General features: G+C 40.9%; 1 protein-coding gene across 1 annotated transcript in view; it reads right to left on the reverse strand.

Annotated features, from left to right (window-relative positions):
• Positions 1–16108, reverse strand: part of cds1 (CDP-diacylglycerol synthase (phosphatidate cytidylyltransferase) 1) — a 30956-nt gene extending 14848 nt beyond the window's left edge. The window contains exons 1-2 of the mRNA XM_005921966.3: positions 15776–16108; positions 4786–4943 (exon numbers count right to left, since the gene is read on the reverse strand). Of these exons, the coding sequence (XP_005922028.1) occupies positions 4786–4943; positions 15776–15844 (227 nt within the window). The 5' untranslated portion in view covers positions 15845–16108. The remainder of the gene's footprint in view (positions 1–4785; positions 4944–15775) is intronic.
• Between the last annotated feature and the right edge of the window lie 2211 nt (positions 16109–18319).

The raw sequence follows: 18319 nt of genomic DNA on the forward strand, positions 1-18319 counted from the left end.
AAAGGAGGAAAAAGATGACAGTCCACAGTTTGCTTCTTAAGAATATCGAGGTGCTGTGCAGGAATTTTCATGATGACTTGTTTGTATATCAGTAAAATTCATAAGGTCGCTACAGGTGAACCATTTATCACTCACGGTTACCCTCCCGGGCTGCAGTTGGCCGCAGTTATGTCTAACATCATGGCGTCCAAGTTCACTGCCGCCTGCTGCTCTCTTTACCCCATCTGACTGCTGGCGTGCAGGGACCAAGCTTTATGGTCAAAAACAGCCTGAAGCTCACCCTGACACCTCACTGTCATCTACATGCATTTATTGACATTTTAAGTTCATTACGTGCGGTTTCCTGAGCTACTGCATACAGCTCCAGGGATTATGACTTTTGCTGTAACATCTGCACTCATGTGGTGAATGAGTTGGCCCAAATAAGGCCTGCTTTTAATAGCGCATAAAGATGTTTAGCATATGTTGTTTGCGAGTAGTAGCTTAGGCTAAGGCTTAGTGGTAATTGGTCTTTAAGGCCTAACGACATATGCTTATGTTCAGCTTTATATTCTTATGTTTTAGCAGCACTACCTGCACTGCAAGCACAGCATGATTGCAATTATGGAAAGAAGCCGGGTCCTTTTTTAAAGCAGTTATCAGGGAGCTGCACAGCAGCCACGCAGGGCAGAGAGCCCGCTGCTCGCCGTGTGAATGGAGCTGAAAAACAGCTGCATCATGAAAAAAAAGCTGCTGCTGTTTCCAGTCTGCGCTGTGCTCACACTCCATCCACCATCGCGCTGTCTGCATTTACATCCCTTCCCTCTCTTTTCACCTTCGAGTCCATCCTTCTCTGTCATTCTGCTCAGCCCATACGTCTGCTCTCTATTCACTCTACTGCTCGTTCCCCCTCCCTCCATCTGAGTCTTCTTCTCTGAATATCTCGTCTCCCTTCATTCCTCCTGTCCTTTCCTTCTCTCTCTGCAGCACAGTGGCTCCAACGGTCAGTCTGCAGGGATTAGTCGCTTCTCCCCTCGTGAGCCTTTAAGCCCTGTGACCTGGCCTTCATTGCTCACATCCTCCACTCCCCATCTGTATATAAAGACCATGTCAGACATGGGATATGTAGCTTTGCCAGCTTCATTAATGTTTTAAAGCAATGAGTTTTGTCATTCAAACATTCAGTGACAACTTGATCCAGACAAACCCAAGACAGTGGCAGTGACTGCCGCAGCGCACACGATAATTAAACCTACAAAATACTTGTTTCACTCACAAACACAGCAATAAGCAGTGTTTGCACCAGCTCTATTAAACTCATTCAAACAATCATTCACTCTGCAGACTCCATGAACGACTGCTTTTAACTGTCATAGTAATGTTTGGAAGAGTCTGCTTCGAAAACACCTGTGTAGTTTTTAAAAAATTACTTATTTGCACATGTTGTATGTGCCAGGTCCACCAGAATGAAACGAATACAGACAGCTGCTCTCCAGGGATGAACTCCACCATCTTGGACTACAGCAGTCCATGTTCTGCCCGGATGCTATGTTCATGTGTGAGCTCTCCTCCTGCTGCAGGTTCTTCTGCTTGCTGTGCATTTCCAGAGAAAACATGGACTACTGAATTATACTGAAGACCACCACAACAGCAACCTGGCCAATGAACGGCAAGCAGCTACTGAACTTTCAAAATAAGAGCGAGAAGAATATTCCATTAGAAAATCAAATGCAGATTTCATTCTTCTCACAAACTCACAAAACGATGAGTCACTAAATATATTTCAGTGGTAAAGTATAATGTGCTCTTCGATTACACAATTTGCATCACCTGCTCCCAGGCACACGAAGCGTAACAGTAGGGTGTGTGGTGCTGCCGCTGAGCCAAGGGAGCTTGTGAAATCAAATATTATGTATCTCTCTGCTGTTTAGGGCCACTAACATGGACGAAGCAACTCCCAAAGATGCACCAAACACAGTCTGAATGTTGAGCTTTAAGTTTAGACCTGCGCTGTGTTGAAAGTGTAACACAAACACTGTCAATTCTACTGAAATGTGACCAAATGACCATAAAGCTGACCTGTTTCAGGAGCTGAGGACTCAAACCTGTTCAAAGTTTAAGTGACCTCCTTGTTCAAGGAATTTTCATAGTGCAAGAACTATATATCAGTGGCTCCTTTACCGATTACAGGGGTAAAGTCCAGATTTCATTGTATTTCCCAGACTTCACCAGGATTTAGTGTCTTACCTCGAAATACACCACATTAGCCCATAAATAAAGAGTATTATCACAAAATATTATTATATATTAAGGTATTTCTCCTGCTTATTTACAGAGGTTTATACTGTATACACGACCTGTATATAAAAATAAAATCACATTTTCTTCCTTACCAAACAGAAAGCAGTGCTCCGTCTGCTTCATTGTACCAGAGTGCATGCTACTGACATGAGTACCAACAAAAAAGGTCATGTGGATTTTTTTCCAGGCAAACCTCACCACTAGGTTAGCTTTTAGATCTAAAAGCCATCTCAGTGCTGTGTTTGTGTATTTGCATATATTATAACATAATCACTGTAGGCGTATGCAAACCTTCTGTGCCATCGCTTCTGCCACTCACTTTGAATAAAAGAGTCCCAACTCATAAATATAATTTATCACTCTGGATTACATGTCGATAGATAGTCAAATTAAAATTATCAGCAGTCACAAAGTCATTTATTGAACCTCTTGGAGCTGAGTTCTTTGAAATAGCTGCAAATTCACTTTCACTGCATTAATAAGAGCATGTTCAAACAGTAAGAATCCATTTCTGCTCAAATTAACCTACATTTATACCAGAAAGGTAAACAATCACCTCACTGAGGTGCTCTCATAACTCAGAGGGAAAACTGCCTCTTACAGCTGAACATTACAGCAGAGGAACATTTAAAATGCACGTCAGGTTTCATCAGGTCACCTGAGCCGCACTTAGAGATCTTTAAACTGTGTCAACGAACAGCAGAACAGCCAACATGCAAACGATTCACTGCACTTAGAATGAATTTGATCTTTATATTGATCTGTTGATCTGATCTGTTATATTTACACTGTATACACAGGGATATCTATACTTTATACTTAATAATCAAATGACTTAATGGTTATTTCAAGTCTTTTTTTTAAGTCAAAACTGAACATAATCTAATGGAGGAAGATGAACACTGTTAGTATATGTGTGTATTTAAGAGCCACCTGAAAATATTCAAAATAATAACTATTCTTGTTTTATATGTCAAATTATCTGGTGTTGTACATTTATAAAATATGAATGGCTTTTTTAAAAGGCAGGGGTACAAGTATTAAAAGTACAATTATTCATTTTTTTCATTTTTCTGCCAGATATGCACTGTATCCAATAGGGGTGGGGAAAAAAATCGATACTGTGTAGTATCGTGATATTTTGTTTGCTAATAATGTATCGATACAGGGACAGCAGAAATCGATATTTTGTTACAAAAAAAAAGGTTTTTGTGGACTGGAACATGCTCTGACTTCAGAGCATGTTGATCAGATCCTTTTTCTGAGCAAGAATCCTGACACTGTCCAAATGTGTTTAACTTTTTTTTTGGCAGCAATAAACACGACAGTTTACTTATTTTAATTTAAGACATGTTTTATTTTAATTAAGTTTAAAACTTTTTTATTTAATGTAAAATTATATTTTGTTTTAATTTACTTTCAAATTCTTCAGTTGCTGAAGGGGCTGCATAGTTTTCATATTGCATAGTTCAGAATAGCTATAATTGTACCAGATGGTTGCGTTCAGTTAAGTTGGACTAGACTGTAATACAAACCGTTCAAGTTTGTCAACAATAAAACTGACTGAAATGAGAGAAAGACTGAGTGTGAGAATTTGTTATTAGATAAAATGAATATTGATAACATTTACCTTTATGTACAGAATCTGAATATGGCAAAATATTTTAAAAAATTGCAATAATATCGTATCGTGCGTTAAGTATTGTGATAATATCATATCGTGGGATGTATGGTGATTCCCACCTCTAGTATCCAATGGTGAATATTAAAAAAGGCAAAATACATTCATGTATAAGTAATCCTTCAGCTGAGCTAGCCTAGTTTTTATTGCTCTTGCCTCTATATGTTATCACAGAGTGGAAATCCCTAATATGGTCATCTCTGGTTCCAACCCTACGAGCTGCTCTCAGAAGGCGAGCTTAAAGGAAAGCTGAAGGGAGGTTAAACAACCTGAGACAGAGGACAAGTGAGGGGCTTCTTATTTTACAAAAACAACAAAGAAAGAAAAGGATTGTTTTGAACAGTCCAAACATAAGAATATAAAGCTGAACATAAGCATAATAGCTGTCTAGTGAACTAGTAACATTTATCCCTACTATTAATAAAAACCCTCACTTGCTTTGAACTTATTTGTAACTATTTCTGCCGCTTTTTATGCCAACAACCAACTGCAGCTCTCCAAATATCTTCCCAGACAGCATCTGCACTGTTATAACTACTTCTGACAGACCATAAACAGACTCCTACAGTTAAACAATAGAACACTATTCATTCATTTTTAATGAATTGCTACCATCTTGGACAAAGCTTGTTGAGCTATGATAGACTCTCATGCGGAGATTCAAACTAGTTTGGCTACGTGTTAATATTATCATACCCCTGTGGTTCTGCATTCCAGCTCAGCGGCGGGATTGTGAGTAATTTATAAGCACGGATATCAAAAAGACATGCTTTGGGCACAAATGTTTTCTGGCATGTGGGTTTCTGCGTTTGAGGACTGTTTACCTGGGCGGCAGCCCCTCCAGAGCTTTGTTGAGGCATTCTGGAGTGTTGTCTGTGTCTGCTGTGGAGAGAGGATAATCTGGAGTGTCTGCTTTGGAGTCGCCATCACATTCTCCCTCTGCGTCACCTGCCAGCCCCAACCTGTCATCGCCATCAGCCTCCTGCCGAGAACACAGAGATATTCAAATACTGACTTCAGACAGAGCAAGTCTGCACCTGACAAACAGGTCTCTGACATCTCATCATGAAAGAGTTACACTGAGAGCTCCTGAAATGGGTAAACAGGTAAACGCTGCAGGAGTCAGGTCTAAACTAAGAACATCAACATGAGGCTGAGCAGACGGCACTTTAATTAGGTCAGTTTAGCCCCTACGGGGGAGGACAGAGACAGAGCAGACTTGGTGTTTGTGTCCTCTGAGGCTGGATCGGTCAAACAGGATTATACATTAATAAAGGACACACACCTCAACAACAATTTCTTCGTTACCATAGGTAACTAAGCTTTTACTAACGCATTTCTCTCCCAAGTTTGAGCTACAGTTGTGACACGTCACAGCATGTCACTCAATGTTAGGCTGGTTTTTACGTTTACGACGGCATCAGATTTCCCCCCCCCCCATCTCGTGACTTTGGCTGTGATTACGTGATTGGTCCACATTAGGATTGTGAAAATGTCACAGAGATTAAGATTATTATACTGTGCAAAATTCTTCAGCCACCACCCACTTCTTTACATTTTCTTTCAAAGGAGTCAGACTTGTATTTTTCCCCACTGGTCTTGTGCAACAGTTTTCCAGGCTTTTCAGAGAGCTTTTAAATTTGTGGCTGCTTTTTCACTCATTTCCAGTCCAGTCTCTGCAGATGAGAATTTTCAAAGACATTTTTTTGTTTTTTTAAGCTGATTGAAGCATTCGAGCATAAGAAAGATATCTGACTCAAGGATGAACCAGTGCCGTCTACAAATAAGAGAAAACTTAAGTCAATAGACAATTTTAAACTGTATCTTTAGGCCTGCTGCAAAAATACATTATTAGTCTTAAACTCAGCACGGTGTGCAGCGGGCCCTTTAAAAACAATTTGATGAAGTTGGACAAATGAGGGGAAAAAGAAGAAGCAGCAGGTCTAGAAAAACCTGCTACATCAGATGAACACCATCTAAAACAAAACAGGAAAAATCTAGCAAAGACCTGACAGATGCATCTCGCCTTTCAGTTGATTCCTCTACTGCTCACTGAAGCCTAATGGTGATTCAAGAATGTTGGACACTACTGTAAGCAGTTTGCATTTACTATAACATACAGAAATGTTCACAAAAGTAGACTTAACTCCACAAATTCTACATTTCTATGAAGTAATTTGTTTTGCTTTCCTGAATATGACAGATGTTCTAAACCAAGATAATGAGTGAAATTTCCCTTAAAGGTTTGTTTACAATCTCAGGAGCCTTACTGGCTCGGCAGCAGAGAGCTGAAAGTCTACACCTGGTGCTGCGAGGTTAACAGGCTTCTGCCCTGAAGCAAACATCTTTACAGCTGATAATGAATCTTTAATCTGGATTTAAACTCAGTGAGCAGCACCCACAGTCACACAGCTGATGCCTCAACACTGCAGGGACAAAAAATATAACAGACTTCCTGGGAAGCTTTGTTTTGGGAACTTGAGACATCTTTGAGAGTTAGCCCTCATTTACAATTTACTGAGTCAGTAAGAACAAACTGAGAGAACATAATGCATTTCCAGATTTAGCAGGCTTAATGTGGAAAACTCCTCTAAGTGACATCCTAGAAGCCGTTTTGCTCTCGTCAACATCAGTCATGGTCTGTCTTATAACAAAAAGAAGCTATTTTTAAAGTCAGCTCACACATCTATCTGGGGATTAGGATGTCCTATCCACCCGAGCAGCTCGGTGAGGTTCTTAGCCATTTTTTGCCTTTCATGGTTGTTTTTATTCAAACGCTGCTAAATATGGTTAGCAGGGCCATGAGGGTTAAACCGGAGGTATTCGTTTGGAAATGAGGTCCCTGATCGTGGCCAGATGTAATTAACTGAGAAAGCACTGAAAGTGGGAGCAGGCTCTGGGTTCACTTTAAGTTGCCGTTCGTGGCAGGAGAGGTGTAATTGTAGAAATCCACTCAGGTTTTAATGAGGAGACAGAAACACTGCCTACCTGGCAGGGCAGCTTGCAAATCTTGACTAAAAAGGGAAATAAAAACATCACTGTTTAAAACCGGATCTCTGGAACATTGGCTTAGCGATGAAGTGACAATAAGACTCATTCAGTTTTCAACCAAGGAATTATCAGCAGGCTCAAACTACTGAAGCTGACGCACATCAGACTGTCGAATTTAACAATTTCCTGTCACATAGAAGTAACCATCACAAAGCAATAAGAGCAGTTATCATGTTTGATTAGACGCCACCACAGGCGTAGTAAATCTACACAACCCAAATACCGTTAGTTAGACGACTAATAATTACCTAATCACTACCACAATGAGATTAATGCTGTTGTCAAGCTTTTTCCCTTGAATTGTGCTACAACAGGAGTATTTTAATCCACATTCCTCGTTTGGCATCCCCGCAGCAGAATCACTAACAGAAGAAAACACTGAGCTGCTTTTCCTTTCACTCCACTGCACTCCTGAAGCCTCAGATGACTTTACAATAAAATTAGATTTGGGCAGACACAACATAGACTAGTGCACAGTGTAAAAGATTCGATTTCCCTCCCCCGTGGAAATCTGTTGGAATCAAAGAAACGTCAGAGTGAAGATGGAAACAGTAACAGTAACAGGTCTGATATCAAACTATTTGTTCATTTTTAAATGCAGAAACATGTTTTTGATTGTGATCGTCAAAAAATCAATCAATCAATCAATCAATCAATCATGTTTTCAGTACTGAGAAGACCAAAGAGAATAGAGAATAATCTGAAATCAAATTGCAATATAACTTGTTATCTACCTCATAATATTAGGGTTCTAATCATACTACTGTTATCTACCTGATAAATTTCCAGTTTAGTTATAGAGAACCTGTCACGCGTCTCTTCACTGTAGTTTAGTAATGCTTTGTTTCAGACAGCTTTTCCTACCCTTGGCTGTGTATGATGTTGCAGATATGGCCATCTCAGGCAGAGAGCTCTGGCTGTGAGCACAGAAGCCCCTCCCACCTGCCGTTTAAACCTTCCGTTTATGAGAGGTGGCCAATCAGAAGAAAGTTCAATTGAAAGAAAGATCCTATTAAAATGGGAATGTGTTAAATAGTTTGTTTCAGAGAGAAGGTGAATTTAGGAGCTGCACCAAGTCCTGGTACAGGACACACAAGGATTATTACAAACTGTGAATCATGCAAAGCCACTCTAGCAGAGTCTAAAGGGGACTTGTAGCAATATAACAGGCAACACGAGGCAGGTAGCCAGGTAATGTTTCTCAACTTGAAGGTGAGCAATTGAAAAACAATTGTGCAGTGGGAGTGAAGTATACTGTCGATGACACAAGCGAGTAGTAAATACATTAAGCTGTTCACTACTGCAAAGCAATGCACAGCAAGTCAATCACTTCATATGTAGCCAAGGCTGAAGAATAAAAACATGGGGCTGTTAATGTGGTCACCCATATAACCATATAAATAAGCAGCAAACACTGTTGCTGCTTTCATTATTATCATTTACCAATGTTTGCCCAGCGACCATAGACTGGTGGCATGGTCTGCAGCTGAGTCAGCCTGTCGACAGTTGAGAAACCGTTTCCATGGAGCAGCAGGCCTCAGCATTGTTCACAACCACATGCAGAGCTGCAATATTGAGCGCTAATCTAGATGAACGTATTCGAGCTTCTTAATGAAACTGTCAAACACGGTTAATCCTTTGTTTATACAGTAACACGAGCCAACTGCTGTGTAATCACTGCACAGTCAAACCCTTCAATGCTGCAAATATCTGTGATATCAGTCCAAGTTGCGCTAAGAGTCAGCCTAATCCTGAGTACCTGTTATCATGAGAAGTGAGCATGTGCCAACTGATAACAGAGAAAGATGAAACAGGAAAACAACCACAGCAGGTGGTGTATGCAAAATGTCATTTATTCAGGATGCCCATGTTTTTCAAGAGCCACAAGCAGCAGCAGCTCATTGGCCGTCCTTGCAACTGAGCTCTCCTCCACTGTCATCTTTGTCCTCCTCCTGGATATTAATGCCTCTGCTGCACAAGTGTGAGGAGGGAGGAGGCGATCTAAAAGAGGGACGAGTGACGAGTGACGAGCAGCTCGCGCCACATCTCATACTTTTTCATCTCAAAGCTACTTGAAGCAGCTGCGTTGGCTGTTGCCGTTTTTAGCGCAGCCACTAAAGGATGTGGGAAGAATTTTACATCTGGAGCTAAACTGGTGACAAATTTAATGTAAAAAAACAACGTAAAGTTTATATGAAAAGCCACAGCTTCAAAAGATGATGTTAGATGAAGAAGCACTGTCTACTTAAGAATCCTGATCAAAATATTCAGTGACCCCTCATGACCTTCAGGAAAGAAGCATTACCATCCTGGAAAAGACCGGACAAGATGGTAAATGAACTGGTATTTGTACAGCTCTTTTCTACTCTGAGGACTAAAAGCACCTTTTCTTACAAGCCACATTCACCCACTCATACAGCGCTTTCTCCTGTGGCTTTGGGTGCTCGGGTATAGATGCACCTGACTTATTAAGTTGTGCAAACACATTTTAACATGTGGATGTCATGATCCTGGGTCATGTGACCCAGCATTTTGAGTATCAATATATTTTGATGTTTATGGTTTATGTTTAAGTTCTTTAGGTTATCTAAGTTCATTTCTATTATGCCAAGGTTGCTGTTACAGTTCATTGTTTATTAGATTCCCCTGTGTTTAAGTCTCACTCGCCCTTCATGTGTCTCATGTTGTCGAGTTCGTGTTGTCATGTCATGTCATTATGTTTCCTGTTTTATTTTGAAGAGGCCTTGTGTTTCTATGTTCAGTGTGTGTAGTTTTACTCTTCCCCTGTGACGCTGTTATGTTCATTTGTGTCAGCTGTTTCTCCGTGTGTTTCCACTTCCCCTCCTGTGTGTTTTCATTCATTCCTTGTCTGGTTGTCTTCTATGTTCATGTCATGTTTCCAGGTTTTTTCATGCTTTAATCTTAGGTCATGCAGTTTAGGTTATTGTTTAGTTTCATCTTTGCCTTTTATTTTGCACTATTTTGCCAGCCTTAATAAACGGCTGAACAAGTACAAAATAAAACCACAAGATCTCATTCCAACCTTCTTCTCCAACCAATTAGCTGTGAGAAAATTAACTGCCAAACACGAGCAGAAATGAGAAGGAAATCACTGTTTCAGCTTTGGTAAATGAGGATGGGCTTGAAAGTATTTATGGACTAGATTTGCAGATACTGTGGTAAAAAATAAATGACGGCTACGACACCGTGTGTTTCTGCTTATTTATAGAAATAGAAAATAAAAAGAAAACACTGGAAAAGAATCTAAAGAAATCTCAGGCTCATCAACTTGCTGCACACTTTGTTTCCCACTTTCATACTGTGATACTTTATGAGATGGTAAAAATCTCAAGAGCAATCCTATTACAAAGACCAAAATGGTTTTTTTTAAGTAAAGTAAATTAAATGCTCAATATCTAAAAGCATGTATACTGCTCAATAACATGCATCCTGCAGATAAAAAGGAGCTTCCTGGTCTGTGTTTGCTTGATGCATTGATGATTTGAGATATGTAGAAGTATCTGAGAATGTCAAGATAGGATTGACAGTAAAGGCTAACTTTAATCGCATAACAAACACACTGTATATATACAATGTTAAGACCCTGACCAGCAGACAGCAGCAGCACGAGGCTTTGGTCAAAGGTAGGAGGCTTCTGCCACTGTGGGCTCGCAGAGTTCAGCACGTCCCTCCATTAGTGCTGCAAAGAGTTCCGCTAATCACCACAATTATTGATCTGAAGTAGCGTTTTCCCCCAGCTGCACCTCTGTCAGCAGTGCTGCAGCACGACGCAGAGCGAGCCACATGAAATCAGAGGTGCCTGCGAGCAACTGAAATGCTCAATAGAGAAATCAATACAGCTGGATGGGTGAAAAAAAGAGGCTGCCTGTTACACTGTCACCTTTTCATTTCATTTTTTATTGCAAGGCAAAGATCCTGTAACATTAGAGGAAACCCTAATTAATCCCCCACGAGCAAGCAGGTGGAGACAGCGGGGAGGAAAAATGTCCTTCGAACAGGAAGAGCGCTGCAGCAGAACGCCTGAGCCTGATCTGACTGCAAGGCTCAACTCTGACAGAGAACCGTCGTCAGGTCCGAATCCAGTCTTGGACGAGCGTATAATTAAGTTGGACCAGAAATACCAGTCAGGTGAACGTATTATTTTATTTGTATGATTTTAAGGCAGCTACAAGTGCAGAAATGTCACAAAGCCTCAAGACATCAAAGATACAGTTGTGCCAGGTGGCTTTGCCCAACTTTCCCTCTCTCTATGTCGACTAGCCTAATTTTTGTCTCTCATAGAAATGACAAGTAAATTAGTCACCATAGTGAGTATCCTAGTCCTAGATACGTTGTGCTTTTAGGCTACTAGCTTGACTTGTTAGTCCTCTGATGATTTAACTGTACCAGAACCAACCCCAACATCCTGGACGATCCCTGTACTTAGTTTGTGGGTTTTTGAGACTTTCAAAATCAGCTATACTTCAGAGGCTAAAATGTTGCAAATAAATAAACTTTCTGACATCATGTGAGTGATTTAAGATCTCTTCAACTGTAAGCGTGGCACAAACACAGTGAGCACATGCTACACCAGACCGTATGTGTGGTCTGAGGTACGATTTTATGATTCTGATCGTGTAACCGCTGCTAGATTCAAAGTCTGCGATCATGCCATGGAGTTATTACGACATTGTCATAATAAATAAATAATAATAATAAGTAATAAATAAATAAATAAACACTAAATAAACAAACTTATCTGACAGCTGGAGCAAAAAGTGCCCTGCTGTCCAAAAGCATTTCTAACAAGTGCTGAGAAAAATGAAGCTGTAATCAGCAGAGCGTTAAATGTCCCGGTGCTACCGCCACCGCTGCTGGAGGCTTCGGGGACGGCCAGCAGACAGCCCGCCAAGGTCACCCATCATGTGGAGTCCTGAGCAGCTGCTAACTATCCTGCACGGCAAACAACGCAGACCACACCGGAACTGAGCACAACTGAGGATGTATGTGTTGCTTACTAACCACTGAAAATAAATATTTGCTTTGGAGAGAACAAAGAGAGGCTGTGGATACATAAACATACTCTATATGGGTGCGTGTGGGATTTGTGGCTTGGCTTCCCCAAACAAACACCTTTTCGCTGACTCCATAAAGCACCGATCATGTGAAGACATTTTGTTTGGGTGTTTCTGCAGGGTGTGTGACAGCAAAGTGATCCTTTAACCTCCAAAACAAGACAGACACACACAGGCCTGACTCATGCCTTTTAAAACCCAGTGGATCTGCACGTCTGCTTCTTATTAGGAACGCCTCACAGTTACCTTACAGAGGCGTTTACATGGTGTGATTTGACTGATGAGGGCTTTATTTGCCACCATCTGCAGATACGTGCCAAGAAAAAGGAGAAAACAGACAGGAACGGGTGTTTGGTGTGGACAGGAGCCGATATTCATCTCACCTCTCGTTTACAAAAAACAGTTTGTAAATTTTCAGGTCTAAATTTTAACAAAAAAAAAAAATCAGTATCCTTAAATTTGGTAAACTATTGGTCAAACCATTTAATTACAGTGAAATTAGGGATTGTAAACAAAAGTTACGGCGAGCGCTCGTTTCCAAAAACAGGAAGCGCTGCCTGTGAATCATCAGACATCCAGATCCCACGATCCATCCATCCATGAATGCACCAGTTTCCCGCCCGTGTGAGTTTCAGAAGTCTGGATCTCCAGAGCTAAAGAAGGACTGCCCTGCAAAAGCTGCAGGACGAGACACTGGAGTAGAAGTAACGTCCACGTCCAAGCAGGGGGACAAGAACCTTTTTTGAGAAGCTGCTGAATGATTTACGACCACAGCGGCAACACAGTAAGTCAGCACCAGGGCTAGCTGGTTAGCAACTGCTGAAATTTCAAATTCAAAGCAGGAGAAGTCACGAGCTGCAGATGGCATTATTCACATAGTTAAGATGTAAAAGTTTTATAAATAAATGCTAAACCTAATCTTCAGACAGCTGTAATACCTGCAGGAGCAGACAAAGTGTGTGCGTGTGTGAAAGAATCATGTTATAATCTAAAGCCTGAACAGACAGAGGTCTTGATTTGTTACACTAAAATTGTGGCACTCAAACTACGAAACGGTGACAATATTAGTACTTATTAGCCTGATCTGGAAGCACTGTGTGAGAGTAACTAGCAACATGCATGACTGACAGGAATTAAAGTAAGGAATAAACAATTTTACTCAGTAAGGAAACAAATCTTAAAATGAAATTAAAACTCAGTTTATTATACGAAACATAACAGTCCCTGTGCAGCTTTCTGCTGTGCAGGAACGCCTTATCTTAGAAGATTTCAGGATAATGTAGGTGAACAAAGCTGTGGTGACACGGTCACGGAGAGGATGTCTCTCTGTGTAGACAGGCTTCATTCATTTGATACTCAAACTCTGGCCATCTTGTTTTGGCTGATCTTGTTTGAATTTGCGCTTCTTCTCAACTGACAGTAAAATCAGATCAGCGTGCACTGCTTTAAGCCTGCTACCAACTAACCACCACCAAGGCAGGTGGACACGAGCACTTTCAGTGCAGTTTAAAACACTACACAGACGTGTAGTTACACGTATTCAAATAGGTCACATGACTTTGATTACATTGGTTATTACATTTGAACAGTGTAACTAGTGATCTATAAAACTATTAGATTTCAAAGTAACCTTCACATCACTATCCTTAAGACAAATATTTCCAGCTAACCTTATCTGTGTATCACTATGAATGTGTGCCAACCAGTAACTAACCAGACACTGCAGCACACGTGTGCCTTTCTGCTCAGGTAAATCATGTTTTCATTGGGTCTTCTGTGACGCTTTGCCTACGCCTGCTTCTCGTACGTCTCTTGTGTCGACTTCCACGAGACGGCCGATTGCAGCTGCTCCCCAAGAATGCACTTAAAGCGAGGCGAGGTGGAACGAGTAAACACGCTGAGCTAAGCAACAGTAACCAGGACCAAACACATACAGATGTATATAACATATGAGTGACTCACACACTGACCATTTATATAATCTTAACTCAAGCTCGCAACTCAAGTTTGACTCTAAACTGGGCTACAAGCTATACGTGGAAGTTCTGAACAATGTTTTGATATTTTTGACAAATCACAAGTGACATACAACAGAAGGAAAACCAGCTGACAAAAAGAAAAAGAAAAGGAGGAACTGATTCTTATTGACCCAAAATAAAGAACACGTTGGGTGTTGAGCAGTAGCACAGAGCAGTATTCAAACAGCCGCAGAGCTCAATAATCAATAATGTTTATTTTAACCTCAGTCTGACCAGAGTCTCAAAATGAAGAGAAAAACAGCTCAAGTTTTTGTGCTAAAACAGAATTTCTCATCATTTATTAAACATATAGAGGAAAAAAAGAAAGGGGGGGTTAAGAAAAAAAAGGTAAACTGTTTTGGTCAGTTATCTGGTTATTTTCTCTTTTCACAGGAGTACATGTGTTACGAAAGGCAAAAAATCAAATATAAAAAATAAATAACTTCACATTTCAGGCATGCTAAGGTAAAAAGAACCTCAGGAAACACCAAGAAATTCTCCATTCATAATAAACAAAGATAAATATTTAAAAGAGTTGATCCTTGACTAAAATGTGCACACACTGGCACTGATGAAGCATAAACACAGTCCTTGACTGACTCTCTTTTTCTGATATTGGATATCCTGCAAGCTGTGAGGGCACGCTTTCTGAAAGAGGCGAGTTGTTGTAAAGCAGACACCTCATTCTGCACTGCTCCTCTGTTTCAGCTGGGATGAAACTCTTCTGCAGCTCCGTTCACATCCTGGACTACCTGTGCAACATGAATGGGCTGCAGCTACGGTCTCAAGATACAAGCAAGGACAAGGACACTAAAAAAAGTCAGGAGGACTGAGAAGAGAGAGCAATGATCTGCAAAACCACTGCACCTGAAATTGATTCACAACCGCTTGGTCTTCCTAACTGCACTGATATCTCTGAAGTTTGAACGGCTGTGTGTTACAGTGTAAGTGCTGCCTTAATTTTGAGCAGGTCAGAATTATTTTTAAAGATTAATTTCACATTGTCCTCAAATTCTAATTCATTCTACTTTAAGGGATTTGCGGCAGAAGCAAACTACTTGGTAGTAAAGCCACAAACCAAGTGAGTGAGGACACCTCAGGTAGGATGATCAATAATGGAGAAATCTATTTTTCTAGTACTCTACAGTATAGTTTATATAATAGGATTTTTTTTTTTTTATCAGTGGAGCCATCACATCACATGATGAATATAAACAAGCTGAACGTCAAATCACTGCAAAACAATCTTTAAAATCACTCGTGTTGAGTAGCAAAGTAAACTGAAGCTTAAAGGCCCTCCGATCTCTGCGTGTTTGTTTACTGTAATGTAATTATCCAAATCCAACTTTCAGCCTGCAGGAGTGACATTGATGAGTCTGTGTCACGGTGACACTGTGAAATTGTCCCGCTGACAGCCACTGAAAAGGACGAGGAGCTCACACCGAAAAGGCAAACGGTGGTTTCAAAGAGCCGTTTCCGTGACCGTGTCTCGGTTGTTTCGGGATTACCGGGCAGCAGCCAAGCGGCTAACTAACTAGCTTATGTAGCTCCCCTGCTAACCTGACAACCCGGCCGGCCCGGCTCAGCCTCCGACAACCTGCCGGACTCGTTTCCAGGGCGAGGTCTCGCACGGATAATGGTGTCTTTTCACGCTCTCAGGTGCACCTTACCTTGTCGCTGATATTATCGGCGCTGTCAGGGTCTGCTCCGCCTCCGCCTCGCTTCCTCAGCTCCGTCATATTTCTCTCGTTTCTCCGCCGGGACGTGAATGTGTCACATAAGCCGACTCCGAGGGGAGGGAGGGAGAGTGGGAGAAAATCCGCTCTTCGTGTTCGGGTTTTTTCAGCCGGTCTGATTTCTCGATGCCGGTCGAGAAGGTCAGCTTCCCTGAAAGTCAGCCAGTGCTGCTGCACAGCCCCACAGACACTACCGACTCCACTGCGTGTGTTTGTTTATGACCGCAATCCCTGTTCTCCTCCTACCGCCGACAAGCTCACGGAACAAGGACAGACAACTTTCTGTAGGGACTTTCAAAATAAAAGGTCTACTTAAAATGTAATTTTCTTGGTTTACGCCTGTTAAGATGTTTGCTTTGGAAATTTAAGCCCTTTAATGGTTTGACGCAGAGTCCTGTTGGTCGGCGTGTGCAGACTTCCTAAGAGATGCTCAAGTTTTGCTCAATAAAGGTTAAAGAATATAAAAACATATCCGAACATCTTAATGTTGTAGATTTTCATTTTTTTAATCCTATATATCCATTTTCTTCCATTCATTCAATTAAGAGTTGGGCTGGAGCTGCTGACTGTCACAGGTAGAAAGGTTACCGGTCTGTCACAGGGCTAACACAGAGAGAAATCATTTACACTCACATTTACACCTACAGTCAGTTTAAAGTCACATGTTACCCTACAAGCTCTCTTTCCCTCCTTGGAGTTTATGTTTGTGATCCTCAAGCTCGGTTCCTCTACTAGCAGGGGTTTGATGATTCTGCACAGTTCCCACTCTTCTGTGCAGAGAAGTTCTGTGCCTGGAATCTGCTGGAGCCACTGCAGCTCCTAATGCTGCTGTAAACACCGGGACCACTTTAGACTTTATCTTCCACATCTGCTCCTTAAGCCACTGGTCCTTCTCTTCCTTTCTTGTGCCTCTTCTTCCAGATATTTTTGTATTTTTCTTTGGACTTTCGGTCTTCTGTTATGTCAACATGAGTTCACCCAACACAGATCTGCCCAAACTGTTGTTTTTATACTGGATCTATTTCTAGTCAAAGACCCTCATTTTTTAACTTCAGAGCTCACTTTAGAAGCACAGATCAAAAAGATTGTCCAAAACTCTTTTTTTTTTCTTTAATGAAATTAAATATCATATTTACAGTCAACTTGAGCACTCAAAGCACTCCATGGATTATATAGAATTACCTGCAGAAACCTATGGAAACTTTATGGGTGTTCAAGAAAAAGATAAGCAGACTCCAAAGTAAACCAAGCCTACACCCTGCATTTCATGTTTACCCCTGGAGAAATCCTAGTAGTACAAATATTAGCTGAAGTCAAACCTCGGAGAAGTATAAAAACCCTCACACAAAGCCTGTAGGTGACGCTCATTTAAAGTCGAGCCTTTATTTTGAAGTAAAAGCACCGAGACTTCCGTTGTGCGTTTGTCTGCCTTTACACAGGTCTGCTGCGGTGCCGCACGCTCTCTTTCTCTCTCTCTCTCAGTCAGTCCATACCGGGCTGACCAGCTCTGCCACATGCTGCGGTAATCTACGACCAGTGAGCACCGGGGTCCTCACTTAGACACACCCCTGCCTGCACTATTTTTGTGGAGACCCCCGCTGGTGTTATTTCCTCTGCTCAGTTCACTAAATGCACTCGGCACAACTTAAAACAAATATTTAAACACAAATCCCTTTTTAAAAAAAAGTAATTTTAAAGTGCTGTTGGTTCGCTAAAAGAAACATTTTTTTCCGCCAATCACCGATTTCAGTAAAATAAAGCTCAGCACCGCAGTCAGTCCTGTTTAGTCTCGTTGTTATCCCGAACAAATCAAGTTAGTTTCACTCCCTCAGTCCCACTCAGGTCACCGTTTTAGCACCAGATCACAACAGCACGTTTACTTTCTATATTTTAACATGTATTAAAACTCTAATGCGCTTCCCAATCCTTTAATCACAATTCTTATCATCACAAGCAGAAAATTACGTAATTAAGAGATGCCATTAATTTATTTTTGCTCTACTGATGTTTTATTTGTTGAACTTGAAGCTTCATCAGCAGCTTAATTTTGAAAATGAATTTCTTTTAAATTATTTACAAGATATGGGCCAAGATCATGATTCAAAATGGGCCAGAAGAGGGAAAAAAGGCAATAGTGAGTACATTTACAACCATATGGCTGTTTAATTACTTCAGATTCTTAACAGGAATAACAATAACCATTAGCAAAGTCAAATAATCTGATCACATTGAATCATTTATTATTTCACTGTTACTTTGACCTTATTTATTCCTTCCTTTATTCTAGGTGCTATTTATCAGGTTCAGGAGAGTGCAGTATAGCAATACAAGACTCAACTGACAGTCACGTAGACTTAATAAAGCTCTGCATCAAAGCTTCTGAGTGCCAGCTCTGCTGACAAATGTGACCAAATTGCAAAGACTAAAAGTCATCTAGTCGCAAGTCTAGTTCATATGTATTTTTTCTACCAACTTAGT

This window comes from Haplochromis burtoni, unplaced genomic scaffold (assembly GCF_018398535.1).
Source record: "Haplochromis burtoni strain Fernald_Lab_line unplaced genomic scaffold, NCSU_Asbu1 Contig_43, whole genome shotgun sequence".
Lineage (NCBI taxonomy): Eukaryota > Metazoa > Chordata > Actinopteri > Cichliformes > Cichlidae > Haplochromis > Haplochromis burtoni.